Raw genomic sequence first — 18,689 nt, forward strand, 5'->3', positions numbered from 1 at the left:
TTGGCTAAGCTGCCCTCTGACCTTCCCTCTCTGTTGCCCTTTCTTCAGGGTCCTCTACGGCAACAAGATCACGGACCTGCCGCGCGGTGTGTTTGGAGGCCTATACACCCTCCAGCTGCTGTAAGAACAGTTCTGGAAGGCCCTCTGGCTTCCCAGAGACACAAACCCCAGCTCTCTGCTCTCTGAGATAGGTTGCAGATGCTGTCTGATGATGGCGTTGGTAGAAGTTAGGGTCTGTTAATACAGCCCCAATGTTTGGCCTGGTAGTACCCAGGGGCGTCAGGTCAGGTACCGAGGTGGGAAGTGGATGGCTCTTCAGGGAACAGTCCAAGAGAATTTGTCCCTGGGTCTTCACTATTCCGGCTCTCCTCAGTCATCAAGTTCTACTCAGAAAATAGCCCTGCAGCATCTTTAACCCTGTGGCTTTTTCTGGAAGCTTCAGTTCATACCACACTTGGGGACAAGACTCTGAGCTAGGACATGAAGACAGTCTGCCTCAGTGAAGCTATGGGGTCAGATGTGGAAGCGGAGCTGGGCTCAGTGCTGCTTGTTAAGTCTCAGGATACAGAAGCTTGTGAGATGTGACCTGTGCTTCTGGCTCTTGGGGACAGAGCTGTCTCTTGTAGGGGTCCCCAGGTCAGCTCTGCCTCCTAGAATCAAGAGAATTCAGGTCAGGAATCTAGACCTAGTTGGTACTATATCAAAACACCCCTGTGTATGCATGGGAACCCCACAGGATCACGGGAAGGAGGAATCCCTCTGCTCCTGCGTTCTCCTGCGTCAATTCAGAGATGTAGCATGCAGACAGAGAAACTGAAAGCAGTGTGGGGTGGCCTGAGGCTGCCAGTGTCCAGGGCCAGGATGGTGATGGTGCAGGCTGTGTGAGGGTCAGACCTTGCCACTCTCTTACTTCCCAGCCTGTCTCTGCCCCCAGGCTTTTGAATGCTAACAAGATCAACTGCATCCGGCCCGACGCCTTCCAAGACCTGCAGAACCTCTCTCTGCTCTCCCTGTATGACAACAAGATCCAGAGTCTCTCCAAGGGCACCTTCACCTCCCTGCGGGCCATCCAGACGCTGTGAGCACCCCTTTCCCTCTTTTTTGTTCCCCCAGAAGGGGAGCCTATGGTGGTTACAACCCTGGAGTCCACGTAGCTGCCTCCCCTGGGCTACTGTGCACCCTGAGGTGGCTTCCCACTGAGGACAGACATCTGCAGACTCTGGATGGACAGATGATCCTGGGTCACACGACCCTGGGTCACATCCCAGTGAGGGATCTTATTGACCGGGTGACTCTGGGACAAGATCATTACTTCTCCAGGCCTTCCTTTTATCTCTCCATAAAATGAGGGCATCTTCATAGAGTTAAGAGATTCGCGGATCTTTACATATTGATAAGCTCACGGAAAGGCTGGCTAAATGCCAGCTGGAGTTTACTAATCGCAACGATAATAGTGTCTGTGGATTCTAAACCATGTTTCCATGTTGACAGCTCTATGTTCTCCAGGACGGCATGCCCTTTAATCGGCAATATCTTTTTCTTTTCTTGGTCGTTCGTTCAGTAATAGCACATCTGGAGAGTCAGGAGGAAAACAGGGAAGCAGAGAGCACTGAATCTAGTCAATGGTTGTACTCCCTCGCTGTGGAGAGCTGTGCTCCCTCCCTGTGGAGAACTGTGTTTCCTTCTCTGTGGAGAGCTGTACTCCCTTCTCTGTGGAGAGCTGTGCTCTTGCAGTCCCTTCTTTATGGAGAGCTGTGTTCCCTCACTGTGAAGAGCTGTGCTCCTTCCCTGTGGAGAGCTGTGCTCCCTCCCTGTGGAGAGCTGTGCTCCCTCCCTGTGGAGAGTTACAAGCACAGCAGGTACAGTACAAGTACAGTGAAGCCCCAAGTTGGTCATCACCAGCTTTAACTCCTCCCCAGTTTTGCTTGTCTCCACATCCCCTTTTCCATGCCACCCAAACTGTTTGGAAGCAAATGCCAGTCATCATCTGTCCTCTGTTCCTGGCCTCTGAATCTCTGAAAGGCAGAGATTCAAGGATGTCTTGTGTGCTGAAGTGTTGGTCCCCACTTTTTTGGGGGAGAGCTGAAAACTGCAAGCTACAATACTGGCTGGAAGAGTCACTGGGGAGAGTCTCCTGAGGGTATCTGCTTATTTTAAAATGTGTCTACAAGGGTTGGGGGTCATAGTTCAGGGCCAAAGCGCTTGCCTCATATGCATGGAGCCCAGGTTCTACCTTCAGCGCCACAAAATGAACAAAACCTGCAAGGCTGTGAGTGTGTCTAAAAAGTTAATAACTAATTCTTTTATATCATCAAGCATTTAAATCAGTGTTTGAATTCTGCCTGTCTCATATATGTTAGACAATTTTTCATTCTCTGTTGGAATCAGGATTTGATGTGGCCTATACAATGGACTGGTGTGTTTAAGGCATCTTTGTCTCCACCTGTGCATTGGTCTCTCCTCATGTGGCAGATGCCTCTGATGAGGGAAGACTTACTTTGGCTCATACAGAGGCTCAAAAAAGCTTATTTTGTTTGAGAGTTCACTGTTCAGTCCATGGCCACTTGGTACTTGTTTGTAACTTCATTGGAGATGGGAAGATACAGCAGAGGAACTTCTTCAGGATGGAGAAAGAGGGAGGAAGAGGAGGAGCAGGAAGAGGAGAAGGATGAGAAGAGGGAGAGACAGACACAGAGAGAGAAAGAGAGAGAGAGATGTGTTTAACTTGCCCTATTACCAATAAAGACGTGGGAGCCAAATATTGGGGTAAAACCTGATAGATCAGAGAAGCGGCAGGGGGCAACCAGCTGACCTCTCCACACCTTCCAGATGGATGAGATGGTGAAATCTCTAAGTCCCTCCCTACTCCTTCCTGTGCATCTTCTCTACCCATATTCCTGGCTTCTCTCTAACCAATGCCAGCTCTGCCCCAACTCAAGGTTGACTTTATGAATACAGTCTCTGGGTGTTGCATTGTGGTCCGCTATCCCTCAGCAAGAGAGAGGGTGCCCTGGGAAGCTAGTGAAATGGTTTGGCACTGTCACCAAAACCGATGTCTTGAGTTCAGTCCCTGGGACCCACCTGGTAAGAGAGAACTGAGTCCTACAAGTTGTCCTTTGACCTCCACAAACATGTTATGACATATGTGCCCCTCCAAATAAATAAGTTTAGTTTTAAAATAAGCAGATACCCTCAGGAGACTCTCCCCAGTGACTCTTCCAGCCAGCATTGTAGTTTGCAGTTTTCAGCTCTCTCCCCCAAAAGTGGGGACCAACACTTCAGCACACAAGCCTGGGAACATTTCCCATGGAAGTAAGATGTCCTCCATTGCCTTTATTCCCTGTCATTCCTTCACTGGTGACACTCCTGCATTTGCTCTGTCACGCTGGAAAACAGCATCTCTGTGGGACCAAGGCACAAATTCCCTGGTCTCTCTATGTCCTTCTAGAGCAGTGGTTCTCAACCTTCCTAATGCTGCGACCCTTTAATACAGTTCCCCATGCTGTGGTCACCCCTAGCCATGAAACTATTTTCACTGCTACTTCAGAACTGTAATTTTGCTACTGCTATGAATTGTAATGTAAATATCTGATATGCAATCCTTGTGCAAGGGTCGGTTTGACCTCCTAAAGGAGTTGTGACCACAGGTTGGGGACAAATGTTCTAGACTGAACATTGGATCTAGGAGCTTGTCCAGGTTCAGGTTTGATTAGCTGACTGACAGGTGGTTTCTTGGCAAGAGGATTTGGGAAGCGTTAGGAATCTGTGTAGTTGCCTTTTTTTTTTTTTTTTAAATGAAGTAACCATTGACCTTCTCCATGGTGATCAACTTCATTGTCTACCTGACTGGATTTAGAATCGCCATGGAAACACACCGCTAGATTCGTCTTTGAAGGCGTTTCCAGAAAGGTTTAGCTGAGATGGGAAGCCCCACCCTGACTGTGGCTGACGTTCATCTTTGCTTCTTTACTTCCAGTGACCCCAACTCTCTTTTGATCTTTCCACTGCCATACCACCCCACCAGTATGGACTCTGTCTTTTCTTAGGCCCATGGGTAGAAAGATGCTGGCTACTTGTCACAGCAGGGAGAAGAGCCACTAAATACAGCCTCTGTGTCTGTTAATGCATCCGGGTCCTAAAGGGGTAGTGCTGGGACTCGGTCTTCCACATTCTCTGCTGCTGCTGCTGTGTTCTGTCATTAATCAAGAGAACTCCCCACACAGAGAGGTCCACCTACTACCTGCTTAACTTCAGCTTCTCTGACCCCTCCTCCCTACTCACTGGGGTCTGGCTTCTGTGGTCGGGGCAGTCCCTGCTGGGGCTGCCTCAGTGTTAGGCAACATCTGTGTGAGTCTGAGCAGGTGGAGTTACAGCGATGACACCCACTCTCTGGGGACTCAGCTCAGCAAGTCGATGTCAGCTACAATGACAAACTCATTAAGCTCACGCATACACCTGCAGCCTGGCTCCCGTTAGTTAATTGACTTACTGGCAGTGAGAGGAATAACCCATCCAGGGGGATCTTCACTGAGCATGTGGAATTAGAGATTACAGGGAGAGGTGGGTAAGATTGTTGTGTCCGGTGACTGGCAGCGTCTCTGGCAGAAGCCTGCTAAGGAGATGGGGATGGAATGGAGGGACTCATGTTCTTTGTATGCCATATCTTGCTCAATAACAGTGACCCCATGAAGGCAGGGCCTATAGACTGTATTTTTATTCATAAGGAACTTGAGATGGAGGCGGTCCTGAGACCCCTACAAGGTTGAACAATAACAAGCCCTATCATTTAAAAACCAGGTAATTTCCTCAATTGTACTTCAGCAGAACTGGCTCCAGGAATGGGCGCAAAGCAAAGCCAGACTGCCTTAAACACCTGCTCATATTAACAGAATCATGATTTGGAACAAGAGCAAAATATGTACGAACCTAAGATACGGTCATCTCCTCTTCCTAGAGCCAGGGACCAGTGCACTACCCTGGCTGAGTGCGGAAGTAAATCCACCGTCCTGTGGGCTGCTTGATTGATCCACAGCACCCCTGTGTGAGCTGCAGAGCTGCAGTTCCCCCCCCCCCCCCAACAGCAAACAAAACACTGCATGCCCAGTGTCCCGGCTGAAGACCAAGAGTCAGACTCGGCCTCAGCAACAAATAGAGATGCTGACTCAAAATTCAAACTAACAAACCAATACAGCCTCACGGAGGTGTGACTTTACATGCCTAAAGCCTCTAAGCGAGCAGTTCAGTGACAGAGTAAGTCCGCAAAGCTGCTCACAGTCCAGGGATGGAAGGTCTCCACCCGGCTCCCTGGTCCCTTGTACCCATTCCCAGCCCCGCCCCAGGCAATCCATGGGCTGTTTTCCCCATCTGGGGACTGCCTGTTTCTGACCATGGCACACAATGGGCCGCCTTTCCTAACTGACCTCTTTCATGTAGTGTAATGTTTTGGGTTTTTTGCATCGTGTTGGGTATTTCATCCTTGATCTGACTGACAAGAAAACAGAGGCAGAGGAGTGGCTTTTGTTATCAACAGTAATGTTCCAGGGTATCAGAGTCGCTGTGTCTTGGTCACCCCACCCGGCTGAAGTACATTTGGGTCCTTTCTCAGGAGCACTTCCCGGAAGTTGACTTACAGCTCCCCATCCGTCAGTGCTTTCATTTCTATCCGAGTCACTGGGGCACAGAGTGAGTTCACTGTTAGTCAAGAAGCTGAGCTGTCAGGGGGCTTCACAGTGGCTGTAGCATCGGGCCCTCCCTCCACCACAGTGTCATGTGACAAGGCTCCTATCCAGATCCCTTACAACCTCGCCAACACTCTGCCTTGTCTTTTGTTTGAAATTATCTGATTATGACCATGCTGTGGGTATGCAGTGAGGCCGCACTGTGGCTTTAAACCCAGAATTTCCTTAATGGTGAATGTGGTAGACCAGCATCTGTCCCCAGAGACTCTCCCTGCCACTTCTTACACGTGAAGAGCTGTCTGCCTTTCCACGGTCAGAATGTTTGCTGCAGTCAGGTGTACATGGGGCACATGTGTCTGGGTACACCTTTAATACTGGAGAATGTCCTGTCCGCTCCAGCTGCCTGCCACTTGAAATCGTTAGAGACTTCCATCTGAGGCTGGGGCATTGCTCAGTGGTAGAATACTCAGCTAGCTTTGCTCAAAGCCCCGGATGAGTTCTCCTGCACAGCACGCACACATACACACAAATCCAACCAATGTCAAAACTTAAGTTTGCATTGAAACCACTTGCCCCATGTTCTAGGTTGTTTTATACTCAAAAACCTTGCACACTGCAGCACCAAATAACCGGTCTCACTGATTGGAAAGGGGATCTTCCCAGGTCATGTACAGGAGAGCATCAATCCAGCAGAGGCACAGTTCTAGGGTGCAGGTGGGGGTGAAGGGAAGCTGGGAGGCCCCTGAGCAACCCCCGAATCCTACCTTGTTTCAAGCGGTCCAGGCTACCTGGCAAGTCAAGTTCACATCCTCTTGCTCACTGAGTGGGATGCAGAGGCAGGGAAGGGACCTGGAGATAAGAAGAGCCAGGAATCAAAAAAAAGGCAAGGGTGAGAAAGCTGGGCCAATGTAAGCCCTGGTCAGCATCCCAAACTAGGGCCAAAGACTGGACATAGGAGGTGATGGACGGGAGAGAGGTCGTCCAAAGTATGGATTGAGCTGGGTACAGACCCTGGACCAGGGTCTCACTTAGGTTTTGAGAGCTATGCAGTTCTTAGAATGGGCTAGGCTGTGCTAATAAGCAATATATATAGCTTGGATGATGGCACTCAGGTGGAGATGTGGCCCTGCCCTGACCCCATGGCCCTCCACCCCTAGTTCTATATCGTGTATACAAGTTCTAGCTCAAGGGTGACAGCTAGGACAGGGACAGGGAATGTTCATCCTGACAGCCCTCTGCAGACATGCCCAGTGGGATGGTACACAGACAGGTAAGCAGGCCTGCTGATGGCATGGTTCAGGAGTGGTGGAGCTGCACAGGAGGGTGACTCGGTGGTTAGAAGTTGCTCAGACTGCTCTCACAGAGGACTGGAGTTCAATTTCCATCACCCCACCCCAGGCAACACACACCACCTCTGACCCCCTCTGGTACCTGCACTCATGCGCATATGACCCGCAGACACACATGCATATAATTAAAAAACTAAATCTTTAAAAAAAAAAAAGAACTGGCAGCTGGCTTGCTGGGGTAATATGAATGGTAGCAGCCACCACTGTGAGCTGCTCCCCACACCTTCACATCACCTGCTGGTGACACAGGCAGCTGGCAGGGAGCTGAATGAATCTCTAGAGTAGCCAGCAGGCTGCTTGCTGTTCTTTCCTGGGGTGAGAGACAGCTAGAACCCTGACAAGGAAAGGCAATACTATTGCTTGGGGTGGCGTGGTGACTCCAGGTGCAGCTGCCATGCAGACAGACCCAGCCTCACCACCCTGGCCCTATTGCACTTGAGGATGGTGGCTGTAGGCATTGGGCTGTCTGAGGCTGCAGGAAAGAAAGAGACCCAGACGGTGGCCGTGGGGAGGCTCAGAGGCCAAGTTTGGCTTGGCATTCTGTCGCCTCAGCTTCTTCTTCAGGAAGGAGCAGCTTGGCCTGTCAGTCTCTCCATCCCCTCTCCCTTCACTCATGCTCACGAGATATCCAAGTCAAAGGAGGGAGGGGAAACTGGAAAGATGGGACAGAGAGGTTTGGAGGGGAGTGAGGCTGGCTCTGCAGGAAGGAGCCCTTCTCCGATGGGCTGGCAGAGGGACGCACACTGACAATTCTCTATGCCACATTTCTCTCATGGCCGGCTCTGTCCTACCTGAGGCCACCAGCACTGATTCAGCCCCAGGTGGTTATAAAGCCTGGCCTACATATAGGTCAGCAGCCCTGGTCTCTGACAGCCCATGTGTCCCTTTGGACAGGCATCTGGCCCAGAACCCTTTCATCTGTGACTGTAACCTCAAGTGGCTGGCAGACTTCTTACGGACCAACCCCATTGAGACAAGCGGGGCCCGCTGTGCCAGCCCCCGGCGCCTGGCCAACAAGCGCATTGGGCAGATCAAAAGCAAGAAGTTCCGCTGCTCAGGTAAGGGCCATGAGCATGTCTCCAGTAGGCTTGGGGACCAGCAATGTGTTCTGGTGGCCTTAATGGAGAAGTCCTCAGGTACTTTTGAACTGGCTGGTTGGAGCTTGGATGGGATGGTTCCTCTTCCTTGCCCCTCACTTAGCTACAGCCTGGGGGAAGTAGGCTTGCTGAAGCTGTGGAGGGAGACCTCTGCTCCCAGGTCAGCTCTGCTGTGACACTGTGTCCAAGGCCTAGGAAGCATCTCAGTGAGGTAGTGACTCCTCCAGATCTGAGATGCAGCCCACTTGGCATCTGTCAGTGGGCAGTTTGGTCCTGGAGCCTAGTGCCACCCAGGCTCAATCCTATCCACAAGGTCAGCACAATGACTGCCTGCATTGTGAAAGCGGAAGATTTAGGCGTGCTCCTGGGGACATGTGTGCTCTGGAGTAAGGCTTCTACACATAGAGGTGGGCTAGGCAAAGGCAGTTCCACACAGGGCCCCAGTTGCATTCCTGGGGTGCCTTCCAAGGGAAATGGGGCTGACCCAGCTGATTCTATGTTCTGATGCATTTGCTTCCTTTCCCCAGCCAAAGAGCAGTACTTCATTCCAGGTAGGGGAGTGGGAGACAAAGACCAGCTTGGGGTAGGGGCGGGAATGGTGGCTGTGGAGGTGGGGGCTTGGGGACCCTCAAATGCTTGGAGCCCACTCAGGCCCTCCGCCCTGCCACCCTCTTACTCTAGGGACGGAGGATTACCACCTGAACAGCGAGTGTACCAGCGATGTGGCCTGTCCCCACAAGTGCCGCTGTGAGGCCAGCGTGGTGGAGTGTTCCAGCCTGAAGCTCTCCAAGATACCCGAGCGCATCCCCCAGTCCACGGCTGAGCTGTGAGCACCTGAGCTGCCCACCCTCCCCTCAACCCGGCACCTACTCACCCACCTGGGTCTACTTAGGGCTCCTGTCCAAACCAGCTCTGTGTGGGGGATCGTGGGAGACACCGGCTGGAGCATGCCGGCTGATGGCTTTGGCAAGATGTAGCCCTCATCCATGACTCCTACTCCTGCTTCCACCTCCTTGACGGGTCTTTGACATCCAGGGCTGGTCACCAGCCTGAACCATGAGTGGCTTTCCGTAAGGGTGATTCTTTAAGGAGACATGAATCACTGTCTCAACCTGAGGTTGAAGTCATCCCTCAACCACTGTTTTCCTTTATCTAAACGTATGACTTTTTGTGCCTTTTCCTACACACATTTGTCTTTTACATAAGCAAGTCTTCATTACTTTTGTTCCATTTGTCCATTGTGTGTGTGTGTGTGTGTGTGTGTGTGTGTGTGTGTGTGCATGCCACCAAGCCTGTGTGATCAGAATCAGCTTTTGGGGGACAGTTCTCTCCTATCATGTAGAAGAGGACAGGACTCAAACATTCCGAGCTGGTGGCAGGCACCTCTGCCACTAGAACACTGTGCTGGGCTTTCATTGCATTTTGTTTAAGACAGGGTTTCTCTGTGTATCTCTGGCTGTCCTGGAATTCACTCTGTAGACCAGGTTGGCCTCAAACTCACAGATCTGCCTGCCTCTGCCTCCCGAGTACTGGGATTACAGGTGTGCAACACCACCACCTGGCTCCTTCATGACATTTTTAAGTTAAAAATATACCTTATTGGCCGCCCCTCTTTTGCCCAGTGCCAGGTCCAGCTTTCTTTTTGAAATGATTTCAGTCAGCCTACTTTGCACCCCATAATCTCAAAGTGAAAGGCATAGCCAGGTCGACCCTATATGTGTGTGTTTGTTCCATTGCTTGTCTTCTACAGACGACTGAACAACAATGAGATCTCTATCCTAGAGGCCACGGGGCTGTTTAAGAAACTCTCACACCTGAAGAAAATGTGAGTTTCCCGTTGGTGGGACAGTGCCCATCAAGATGTTGGCATGGGAAAGGAAGGAAAAGGCTAGGGTGCAGAGCGCCCCCTGGGGGCAGGGGTGGGGTTCCTACACCTGGAGGTGATGGCTACAGTAAGGGAGGGAGGGGTGCCTGGGTGCAGGGGACCCACAGTTCTCCCCTCTTTCCTCTCCCAGTAACCTGAGCAACAACAAAGTGTCAGAAATCGAAGATGGGACGTTCGAGGGTGCTTCATCTGTCAGTGAGCTGCACTTGACCGCCAACCAGCTGGAGTCCATCAGGAGTGGCATGTTCCGTGGTCTAGATGGCTTACGGACCCTGTGAGTGGGTGGAGCTAGAGGCACCAAGACAAGGCACAGCATGGGCCTCTGCACTAAAGAGAAATAGCCTACTCCTAGTCCCATTGGCAGGAGAGTGGGACCCCTGATGAACCTGTCTGTAACTGTTGTGAGGCCCATCCTCTTGTTCTTGGGATGAGGAGATAAAGGGATTGGAACCTCCGCCATCAGTGCCCTGTGGTCAAGGCTTCTGGGATACAGGTGTCACGTGAGAAGTGACCAGAACAACTATAAGAGGGGTGGCTAGCTATGAGGGGATCCCGCCGAGGTGACTTGGTATGTGTAGATGTCAGAGCAGAGATGTCCACCATCCCTCGAAATTCTGGACTGTGACTTGGAGCCAGACAGAGTGCTCCAGGCCTTGGGAAGCCACTAGGGTCTTATGGTCATCACCCTCCATGACCACTGCAGGGAGCTCCCTCCAGGTAGCGCAGGCTCGTCAGTGTTGGTCTCCACAGATGTCCCTGTGTATGCTGTCCTTCTCAGAGCCACCTGCGGCTGTGGGACACACTCCATTCCAACTCATCTTAGCTGCCGATGGGTAGTGGCTGCTGTACTGGAGATCAGCTCTCAGAGCCACCTGCCTGGGTTGAAGTCCCTGTCATGCATGCAGTACAGTTAGCTCTGTCTTCTGGTGCTGGTTGACTTGTCAATGCACGTGGGACGCCTGGGGAGTTTTGGGAAAGCGGGGCCAGTCGAGCACTCTTTCTCAGCTCGGTCTTTCCCTGTGTTTCCAGTCTGTATTTCCAGTCTGCTCCTGTTTGGCTAGTCCCCTCTCTCTTACATCTGCCCAGTTCCTCTCGGGTCCTGGGAGAGACTGTCACTTGTGTTCTTTCTGAGGGAGGCTCAGTGTGGACACGGGGCAGCAAAAACCCAGGAGGGACTGTGAAGTGCCTAGACCCTCAGTACCACCCACAAATGACCAGCGTCACAGGTGTGGGTAGCTGTCCTTCTCATGCTTTATCTACATATATTTTTATACATACAAACATATATGTGCACACACACGGGTCACTACAGATAGACCATCACGATGGTCTATGCCACACACATAGCCAGTTTCTCCAAAAATTATCATTATTATCTCTATTATTAATATTATTAGCATAATAAGAACATCTAATCAGCAGTGCAGAGTGGCACACACCTTAATCCCAGCACTCTTGAGGCAGAGGCAGTCTGTTCTCTCTGAGTTCAAGGCCAGCCTGGTCTGCAGAGTGAGTTCCAGAACAACCAGGGCTATGCAAACAAACCCTGTCTCAAAGCAAAACAAAACAAAAACATCTATCTAATCACGGGGGGGGGGGGGGGGAGAGAGAGAGAGAGAGAGAGAGAGAGCTCAGTGGTGGAAAGCATGCATTGCTCTTGTAGAGGACCAGAGTTTGATTCCCAGTATCCATAACAATAGCTCACAGCCACCTGTAACTCCAGTTCTGGGAGATCCAGTGACCCCTTTTGGCCTCTGTGAGCAGTTACATACATGTGGTGCAAATAAATTCATGCAGGCAAATACACATAAGCACATTTCTTAAAAAAGATTATCTAGGGCTGGAGAGGTGGCTCAGTGGTTAAGAGCATTGCCTGCTCTTCCAAAGGTCCTGAGTTCAATTCCCAGCAACCACATGGTGGCTCGCAACCATCTGTAATGAGGTCTGGTGCCCTCTTCTGGCCTGCAGGCATACACACAGACAGAACACTGTATACATAATAAATAAATAAACATTTTAAAAAGAGATTATCTAACATAAGTTACAACTCCTTAGCAAAATTTTTAGTACATATATGGTATTGTTTGCTAATGATGCTGCACTGCACTGAAATTTTATGCCTGAAATTATATACATCACAATGTATAATATATAAACACATACATATGTTTATACACTGGAATTTTTAGGCACTATTTATTCTGTATAAATGAAATTATACATATATGTATCATAATGAATAATATATAAACACATATGTAAGATATATATAAACATATTTTTTTCCTTCTCCTCTTCCTCTTCGTTCTCAGCAGGGTCTCCCTGTGTAACAAGTTAATCTTGAATTTGTGATCCTTTTGCCTAGGTCCCCCAAGTTCTGTGATTATAAGCTTATGCCACCATACCCAGCTCCCAGATATGTTTTAATAGAAACCTGCAATAAATTGTGTTTAGTAACCTGCTTTTCCCTCCAATATGGACCCTTTCATATATCACAGAATTTCTCTAAAACATAATTCTCTGAGCTGGTCAGTGGTGGCACACGCCTTTAATCCCAGCACTTGGGAGGCAGAGGCAGGTGGATCTCTGTGAGTTCGAGGCCAGCCTGGTCCACAAGAGCTAGTTCCAGGACAGGAACCAAAAGCTACAGAGAAACCCTGTCTCGAAAATCCAAAACAAGAAAAATGAAAAAAAAAATAATTCTCTGTAATTACCACTCAGGCCATTTTGCATTCTGTATTTTGAGAAAAGCTGTGATTACCAGCTTTGTCCCGAATCTGTGCACCTCCCTGAGTATTCAGGCGATGAAGTCCTGAAAGTGGACCAGCCGACGGCTGCAGAAAGGCCTTTGTAGACAGCCTGGGACAGCTCAGCAGACACACTTCCCGAGAGGCCCGCCCTGGTCTTACTAGCGTGAGTGGAAGTGCCCATCTTCCTGCTCTCGCCTATGCTGGCCATATTATGACCGCATTATGACCATGATATTTTGATTTCTTCTCCTATCTGACAGACAGAAACTTGGTTGTTATTTAAGTGTCTTTGATTCCTGGTTAATCAGTCTGACCTGCTCCAAGGGTGTTCACAGTCCCTTGAAATGTCCCTCACAATCGCCTGTCCTGGTTTGCTTTCTGCTTTCATTTTTGGTTGGGGATGGGAATTAAAGGGGTCTTGGACAGTGAGTAATGGGGACAGGGCGTTGTTCCAGATAGCAGTGAGGAAGTCAGACGCCCTAGAATGACATCCTAGCTGGGCCAGGTGTGGCTGTCCATAGGCCACAGGGGTCCCTGAGGAGATGGCCTGGGGCTAGGGGACACCCTCTGAGGGGTTCTCCATCTTCTCCCTCTTCTCCCGTCACCCCTCCCCTAGGATGCTCAGGAACAACCGCATCAGCTGCATCCACAATGACAGCTTCACGGGACTGCGCAACGTGCGGCTCCTGTCACTGTATGACAATCACATCACCACCATCTCCCCTGGAGCCTTCGACACCCTTCAGGCCCTGTCCACACTGTAAGTCTCAGCCTCGGAGGACAGGCAGGTTGGTGGCTCCGGCAGGGGGAGCCTACCTACCGTCCTAGGTGGGGATCTTCTCGGGTCTTACACTTGAAGACTCCTTTAGAGGGGGCACGGGTCCTTCTTGTTCCTTCCACTGCTAGTTCTGTCTCTGGTCCTAGAAGCTGGTCACCTGGGAAGTTATTAGCTGTCTGCGTAGGAGCATAGATCGCTGTGTGGCCAGGAGAGAACCCCACCAGGTTCACTGAGATTGGCATAAGTGCCCTCATGACCACATTCCCCATCTCTTCTAGAAACCTCCTAGCCAACCCATTCAACTGTAACTGCCAGCTAGCCTGGCTGGGTGACTGGCTTCGGAAGAGAAAGATTGTGACGGGGAACCCACGCTGCCAGAACCCCGACTTCCTACGGCAAATTCCCCTGCAGGATGTGGCCTTCCCTGACTTCAGGTGTGAAGAAGGTAACGTGTGGGTCATCCAGCAGGGAGAGAATGGGGCTGACCAGAGAAGCTGGGCAGGCAGCACCCTACTGGCCCCTGGGGAGGGAATAGGATACGCTGACCCTGGAGCTGCTTCTGTGTAGTCAATAAAGGGGAGGGAGAATAGAAGAAGGATATAAACATGACTTCTTATCCCATCACACAAAGAGAAACACAGTAACTCCTCAGTATTTTTTTCCTTATGGAAATGTGTTTAGCTCAGACACCAGCTCCAGGGGCCTGGGGCCAACACGTCTTTCAGAGCAGGAATCGCCTGAGTCTCATTCCCCGCTCGCCAAAGACTTGGTCATCCTGGTCCCCTGAGCTCCTCGTCTCTCTGTGTCCACAGCCGTCTTCCCCTTCCAGCAGATGTAGCTTTTCCTTCAGTTCTTTCTAAGCACCACACACCGAGGTTCCTGCTGGAAGCAGATTTTTCCTGGGGTAACCAGCAACTATGTCCCTCCGTTGCCCCGTTCTGAGGTGTCTCAGCATGTCCTGCCATGGGGGCTTTTCTCAGGCTGGTGTCAGCTCTCAGACCCCTCTGCTGCTGGACGCTGGATACAGGTCCCTGGTCTCCATACCTTTGCCCTCGTGCCGTTCAGATTGGACCTCTTCTCTGGAGTCACCCCAAACAGGCCGTGTAGATATGAGGGAAAGACAAAGGAACACCGCAATTTTCACAGCTCTAGTGTTAATCTAAAGAAAATCAGTAGATTTTTTTATAAGAATAATTTTGTTTTCTTTTAAAATTTAAAATAAAGGGGGCCGGAGAGATGGCTCAGAGGTTAAGAGCATTGCCTGCTCTTCCAGAGTTCCTGAGTTCAATTCCCAGCAACCACGTGGTGGCTCACAACCATCTGTAATGAGGTCTGGTGCCCTCTTCTGGCCTTTAGGCATACATGCAGAAAGGATATTGTATACATAATAAATAAATTTTTTTTTTTTTTTTGGTTTTTCGAGACAGGGTTTCTCTGTGGCTTTGGAGCCTGTCCTGGAACTAGCTCTTGTAGACCAGGCTGGTCTCAAACTCACAGAGATCCGCCTGCCTCTGCCTCCCGAGTGCTGGGATTAAAGGCGTGCGCCACCACCGCCCGGCTTATAAATAAATATTTTTTAAAAAAATAATAAAAAAATAAAAAAAAAATCTCAAGCCAGAGAGAGACCATACCTTGTAGGCTGAGACAGGAGAATAGAGAGTTCAAGGCCAACCAGGGCTCCATAGCAAGACCAAGGCAAAAAAGAAAGGAAGGAAGTCACATATGGTTTACCCTTGTGTCTTGGTTCACACAAGTATTTTATGGCTTAAATGTTTTTGTTTTCTTGTTTGTTAGTCTTTTTCAGTCCAACCCTGCATCTTGATTATAATCTCTTGCCACTGACTGGCCTTGAAAACTTTGTGGTTTTTGTTTGTTTGTTTGGTTTTGATTTTTGGAGACAGGATTTCTCTGGGTTGCTCTGGCTGTCCTGGAACTCACTCTGGAGACCAGGCTGGCCTTGAACTCATAGAGATCCACCTGCCTCTGCCTCAGGAGTGCTGGGATAAAGGGTGTGAACCACCACCGCCTGTGGAAAATATTGTTTTACTTAGGAAACAGTCTGTTTGGGGCTGGGGATGTGGATCACTTGCCTTGCAAACATGATGACCTGACTTTCATCCCCAGAACCCATGTTAAAAAAAAAAAAGTCATATATGGAGGTGTGGGAGGCTAGTGCTAGGAAGGCAGAGATGGGAGGACCTCTGGGGCTCTCTGTCTAGCCAGCCTAGCCCTCCTAAAAGCCAAGGAATGATATCCAAGGTCATTCTCTGGCCTCTATGTGCAAGCCCGCCCCCGGTCTTACTTTGAAGACTCCTTCAGGGGAGACACGGGCCCTTCTTGTTCTTCCACTGCAAGCTCTGTCTCTGGTCCTAGAAGTTGGTTATTAGCTGTTCAGGAGTGTCAGATTGCTGTGTGGCCGAGAGAGAACCCTGCCAGGTTCACTGAGACTAGCGAAGTACCTTCATGACCACATTCCATATCTCTTCCAGAAAACTCCTGGCCAACCCATTCAGACGCATGTTTGTATACACACACACACACACACACACACACACACACACAATACATGTCTTATATAGATAATGCACCATTAAAAACAAGAATTAACAATCCAAGGATAGAAAAATCACCCCTATACCACCTCCCCCCCACCATCCCCAGAGTGGGGCAGCATCTGTGGCCATTCTGCAGTGCTGTTTTTCAGACCCACTACTGGGTGCCTATGAGAACACACTCAGGATTTTCAGGTCCCCTGCAAAAGCCTTTCACCACAAACTATCCTTCCCTAGATGAGCACTGAGCCATCCCCTTGTCATTTAATAAATTACCTCAACGGCAATTTCACACTGTGCTCCTGGGAGCACCAACATAGGTAACTTCTTCTGTTCAGATGTGATGGTCCCTTTAGGACAACTTCCTAGGAGGGGAAAATGTGTGAACATTTTTTTGAGTGTTTGCTGCGTTGAGGCAATGGGGCCCAGTGGCCAGGAGAACAGCTTCCAGAGGCTGTCTGCCTGGAGCCCTGTCCCAGTGCTGCCTTCAAGGCTAGGGGACTTTGCAGAGTTACATGACCACTCTGGATTAGGTTCCATCATGTCTAAAAGGTGTCCACTCTAGTGCATCTGCTTGATGGTGGGTTTTTTTTGTTTTTTGTTTTTTGTTTTTTGTTTTTTGTTTTCCCAGACAGGGTTTCTCTGTGGCTTTGGAGCCTGTCCTGGAACTAGCTCTGTAGACCAGGCTGGTCTCGAACTCACAGAGATCCACCTGCCTCTGCCTCCCGAGTGCTGGGATTAAAGGCGTGTGCCACCATCGCCCGGCTCTTGATGGTGTTTTGAGGACTCAGTGAGTTCTTCGCGATGCCGTGTCTGAACGCGGTCAGCCCCTATAACCGAGTCACTGTCGGCAGAGGGTACATGCTGTCGTTCCGTGGTCTCAACAACTCTGACCAGGACCGTTGGCTCTCCTGCACCCCATTATAAGAAAGGAAGACACACAGAGGGCTCTTTGCTGGAGAATGATGGATGAAGGGCTCGCTGGTCTGCATCTGCCAGGCTTGGGCCTCACCCTAAGAGGCCTCATCAGCTTGAGGACAAGTCATTCATCCTGCCCAGATGTCAGTGAAAGAGAAAACTATTCGCCCTCTGCATCCACCGGATACCAGAGTGGGCCAGCTGCTGCACTGAGTGCTGGGCCTGACCAGTGCATCCTGAGGGGTGACAGGGGCACCCTTTGCGGTGTCACCAAGGGGAGCATGCTCAAAACAGTGCCAGGGAGTGTCTGGTGCTCAAGAGGTAGTAGTCATGTCTCCTCTGGGACCACCTTCGGTCTGAGGTGGGAGAGATTACCTGGATCTGTTTTAACCTGGAAACTTTCCCAGAAGGGAGTCTCAGGGACTTTCCCAATGATACCAGGCCCCTGACTGACCAAGATGTCACACCTTCCTTCCCAGGTCAGGAGGAGGTGGGGTGCCTGCCCCGCCCACAGTGCCCCCAGGAGTGCGCCTGCCTGGACACCGTGGTCCGGTGCAGCAACAAGCACCTCCAGGCACTGCCCAAGGGCATCCCCAAGAACGTCACAGAACTGTGAGTAGCCCCAGACTTGCAATCTGTTGGCCTGTGAAACAGGACCCATGGGACCTGGCGGTGGGAGAAGACGCTGCAGCATACGTAGGTGCTGGCCTACCCAAAGGAGGGTTAGCCCAGAAAGGCTCCAGCATGGCTTCCACTTTCCCCTGTCCCTTCTCTATAGTTACCTCATGACAAATGCATGGTAAGCGCTCTGCTTTCAAAAAATAACATTGCTTTCCTCGCTTCACAATGTTTGTGGGGAAGACATCGTTAAGGTCTATAGATGCAATGTTCCTTCCGTGGGTCAAGTCTGGTCTCCACAACAAATCCCTTTTTGGCAGGAGATGTTTCCTCTTTGAGCCATCACAAATAGCACCTAAGTGTAGATCCTTTAGTGACGCTTTTACTCCAGAGGCACTGGGTGCACAGGACTCTTGCTGTCTTGGCCTAGTGGCCTCTCAAGAAAAGCTGTGTCCCTTTCACTCTCTCGCCAGCTGCGTGCAAAGGTGGCCTGGCCCTCGCGTCCCCTGCGCCAGCATTCAGCATGGCCCAGTTTTACAGCTCACGGTGTTGCAGCTCCTAGGTGGATGTAAATGTCTGCAACAGGTGCTCATGCTGCTGTGTTCTCTCCTTAGCTATTTGGATGGCAACCAGTTCACACTGGTTCCCGGACAGCTGGCTACCTTCAAGTACCTGCAGCTTGTGTGAGTATCCAGGAGCCTTGAGGATCCCAGGCCTGCCTCCATGGTCAGGAGGACCACTGGCATCCAACCACCACAGTTCCTCCTTTCCAGGCATCTCCCACTTGTAGGCAGAGGCTGCTAAGGAATTCTGCCTGCTCCCCTATTCATTCTTCAGGGGACACCTACGCCTGGGAGCTGTTTTGCCATCTGGTGGCCAAATCTAGGAATTGCACCTTTTCTGGTCTCCATGAGCAGGGCCTATTGCTCTGACCACACCATTTCCCCAAACCTCCCTGTAGCCTAGTGATTATTATTGCTCTTAGTGATCTCTGCAAGGAGCCAGGGACAAATAGAGGGTGATAAATAGTCTTTCAGTTCAGTCCCTCTCCCCCAAATCAAATA

The 18,689-nt window shown here is 50.4% G+C and overlaps 1 protein-coding gene across 1 annotated transcript in view; it reads left to right on the forward strand.

The window, feature by feature from the left end:
- Slit1 (slit guidance ligand 1) overlaps nt 1-18,689 on the forward strand; it is a 144,562-nt gene that overhangs the window by 96,421 nt on the left and 29,452 nt on the right. The window contains exons 13-23 of the mRNA XM_041661124.1: nt 49-120; nt 935-1,078; nt 7,922-8,085; nt 8,652-8,675; nt 8,806-8,950; nt 9,875-9,949; nt 10,140-10,283; nt 13,376-13,519; nt 13,816-13,982; nt 17,487-17,619; nt 18,240-18,308. Of these exons, the coding sequence (XP_041517058.1) occupies nt 49-120; nt 935-1,078; nt 7,922-8,085; nt 8,652-8,675; nt 8,806-8,950; nt 9,875-9,949; nt 10,140-10,283; nt 13,376-13,519; nt 13,816-13,982; nt 17,487-17,619; nt 18,240-18,308 (1,281 nt within the window). The remainder of the gene's footprint in view (nt 1-48; nt 121-934; nt 1,079-7,921; nt 8,086-8,651; nt 8,676-8,805; nt 8,951-9,874; nt 9,950-10,139; nt 10,284-13,375; nt 13,520-13,815; nt 13,983-17,486; nt 17,620-18,239; nt 18,309-18,689) is intronic.

The sequence above is a fragment of the Microtus oregoni genome, unplaced genomic scaffold, assembly GCF_018167655.1.
Source record: "Microtus oregoni isolate MIOR12 unplaced genomic scaffold, Mior012 000012F_ref0000307, whole genome shotgun sequence".
Lineage (NCBI taxonomy): Eukaryota > Metazoa > Chordata > Mammalia > Rodentia > Cricetidae > Microtus > Microtus oregoni.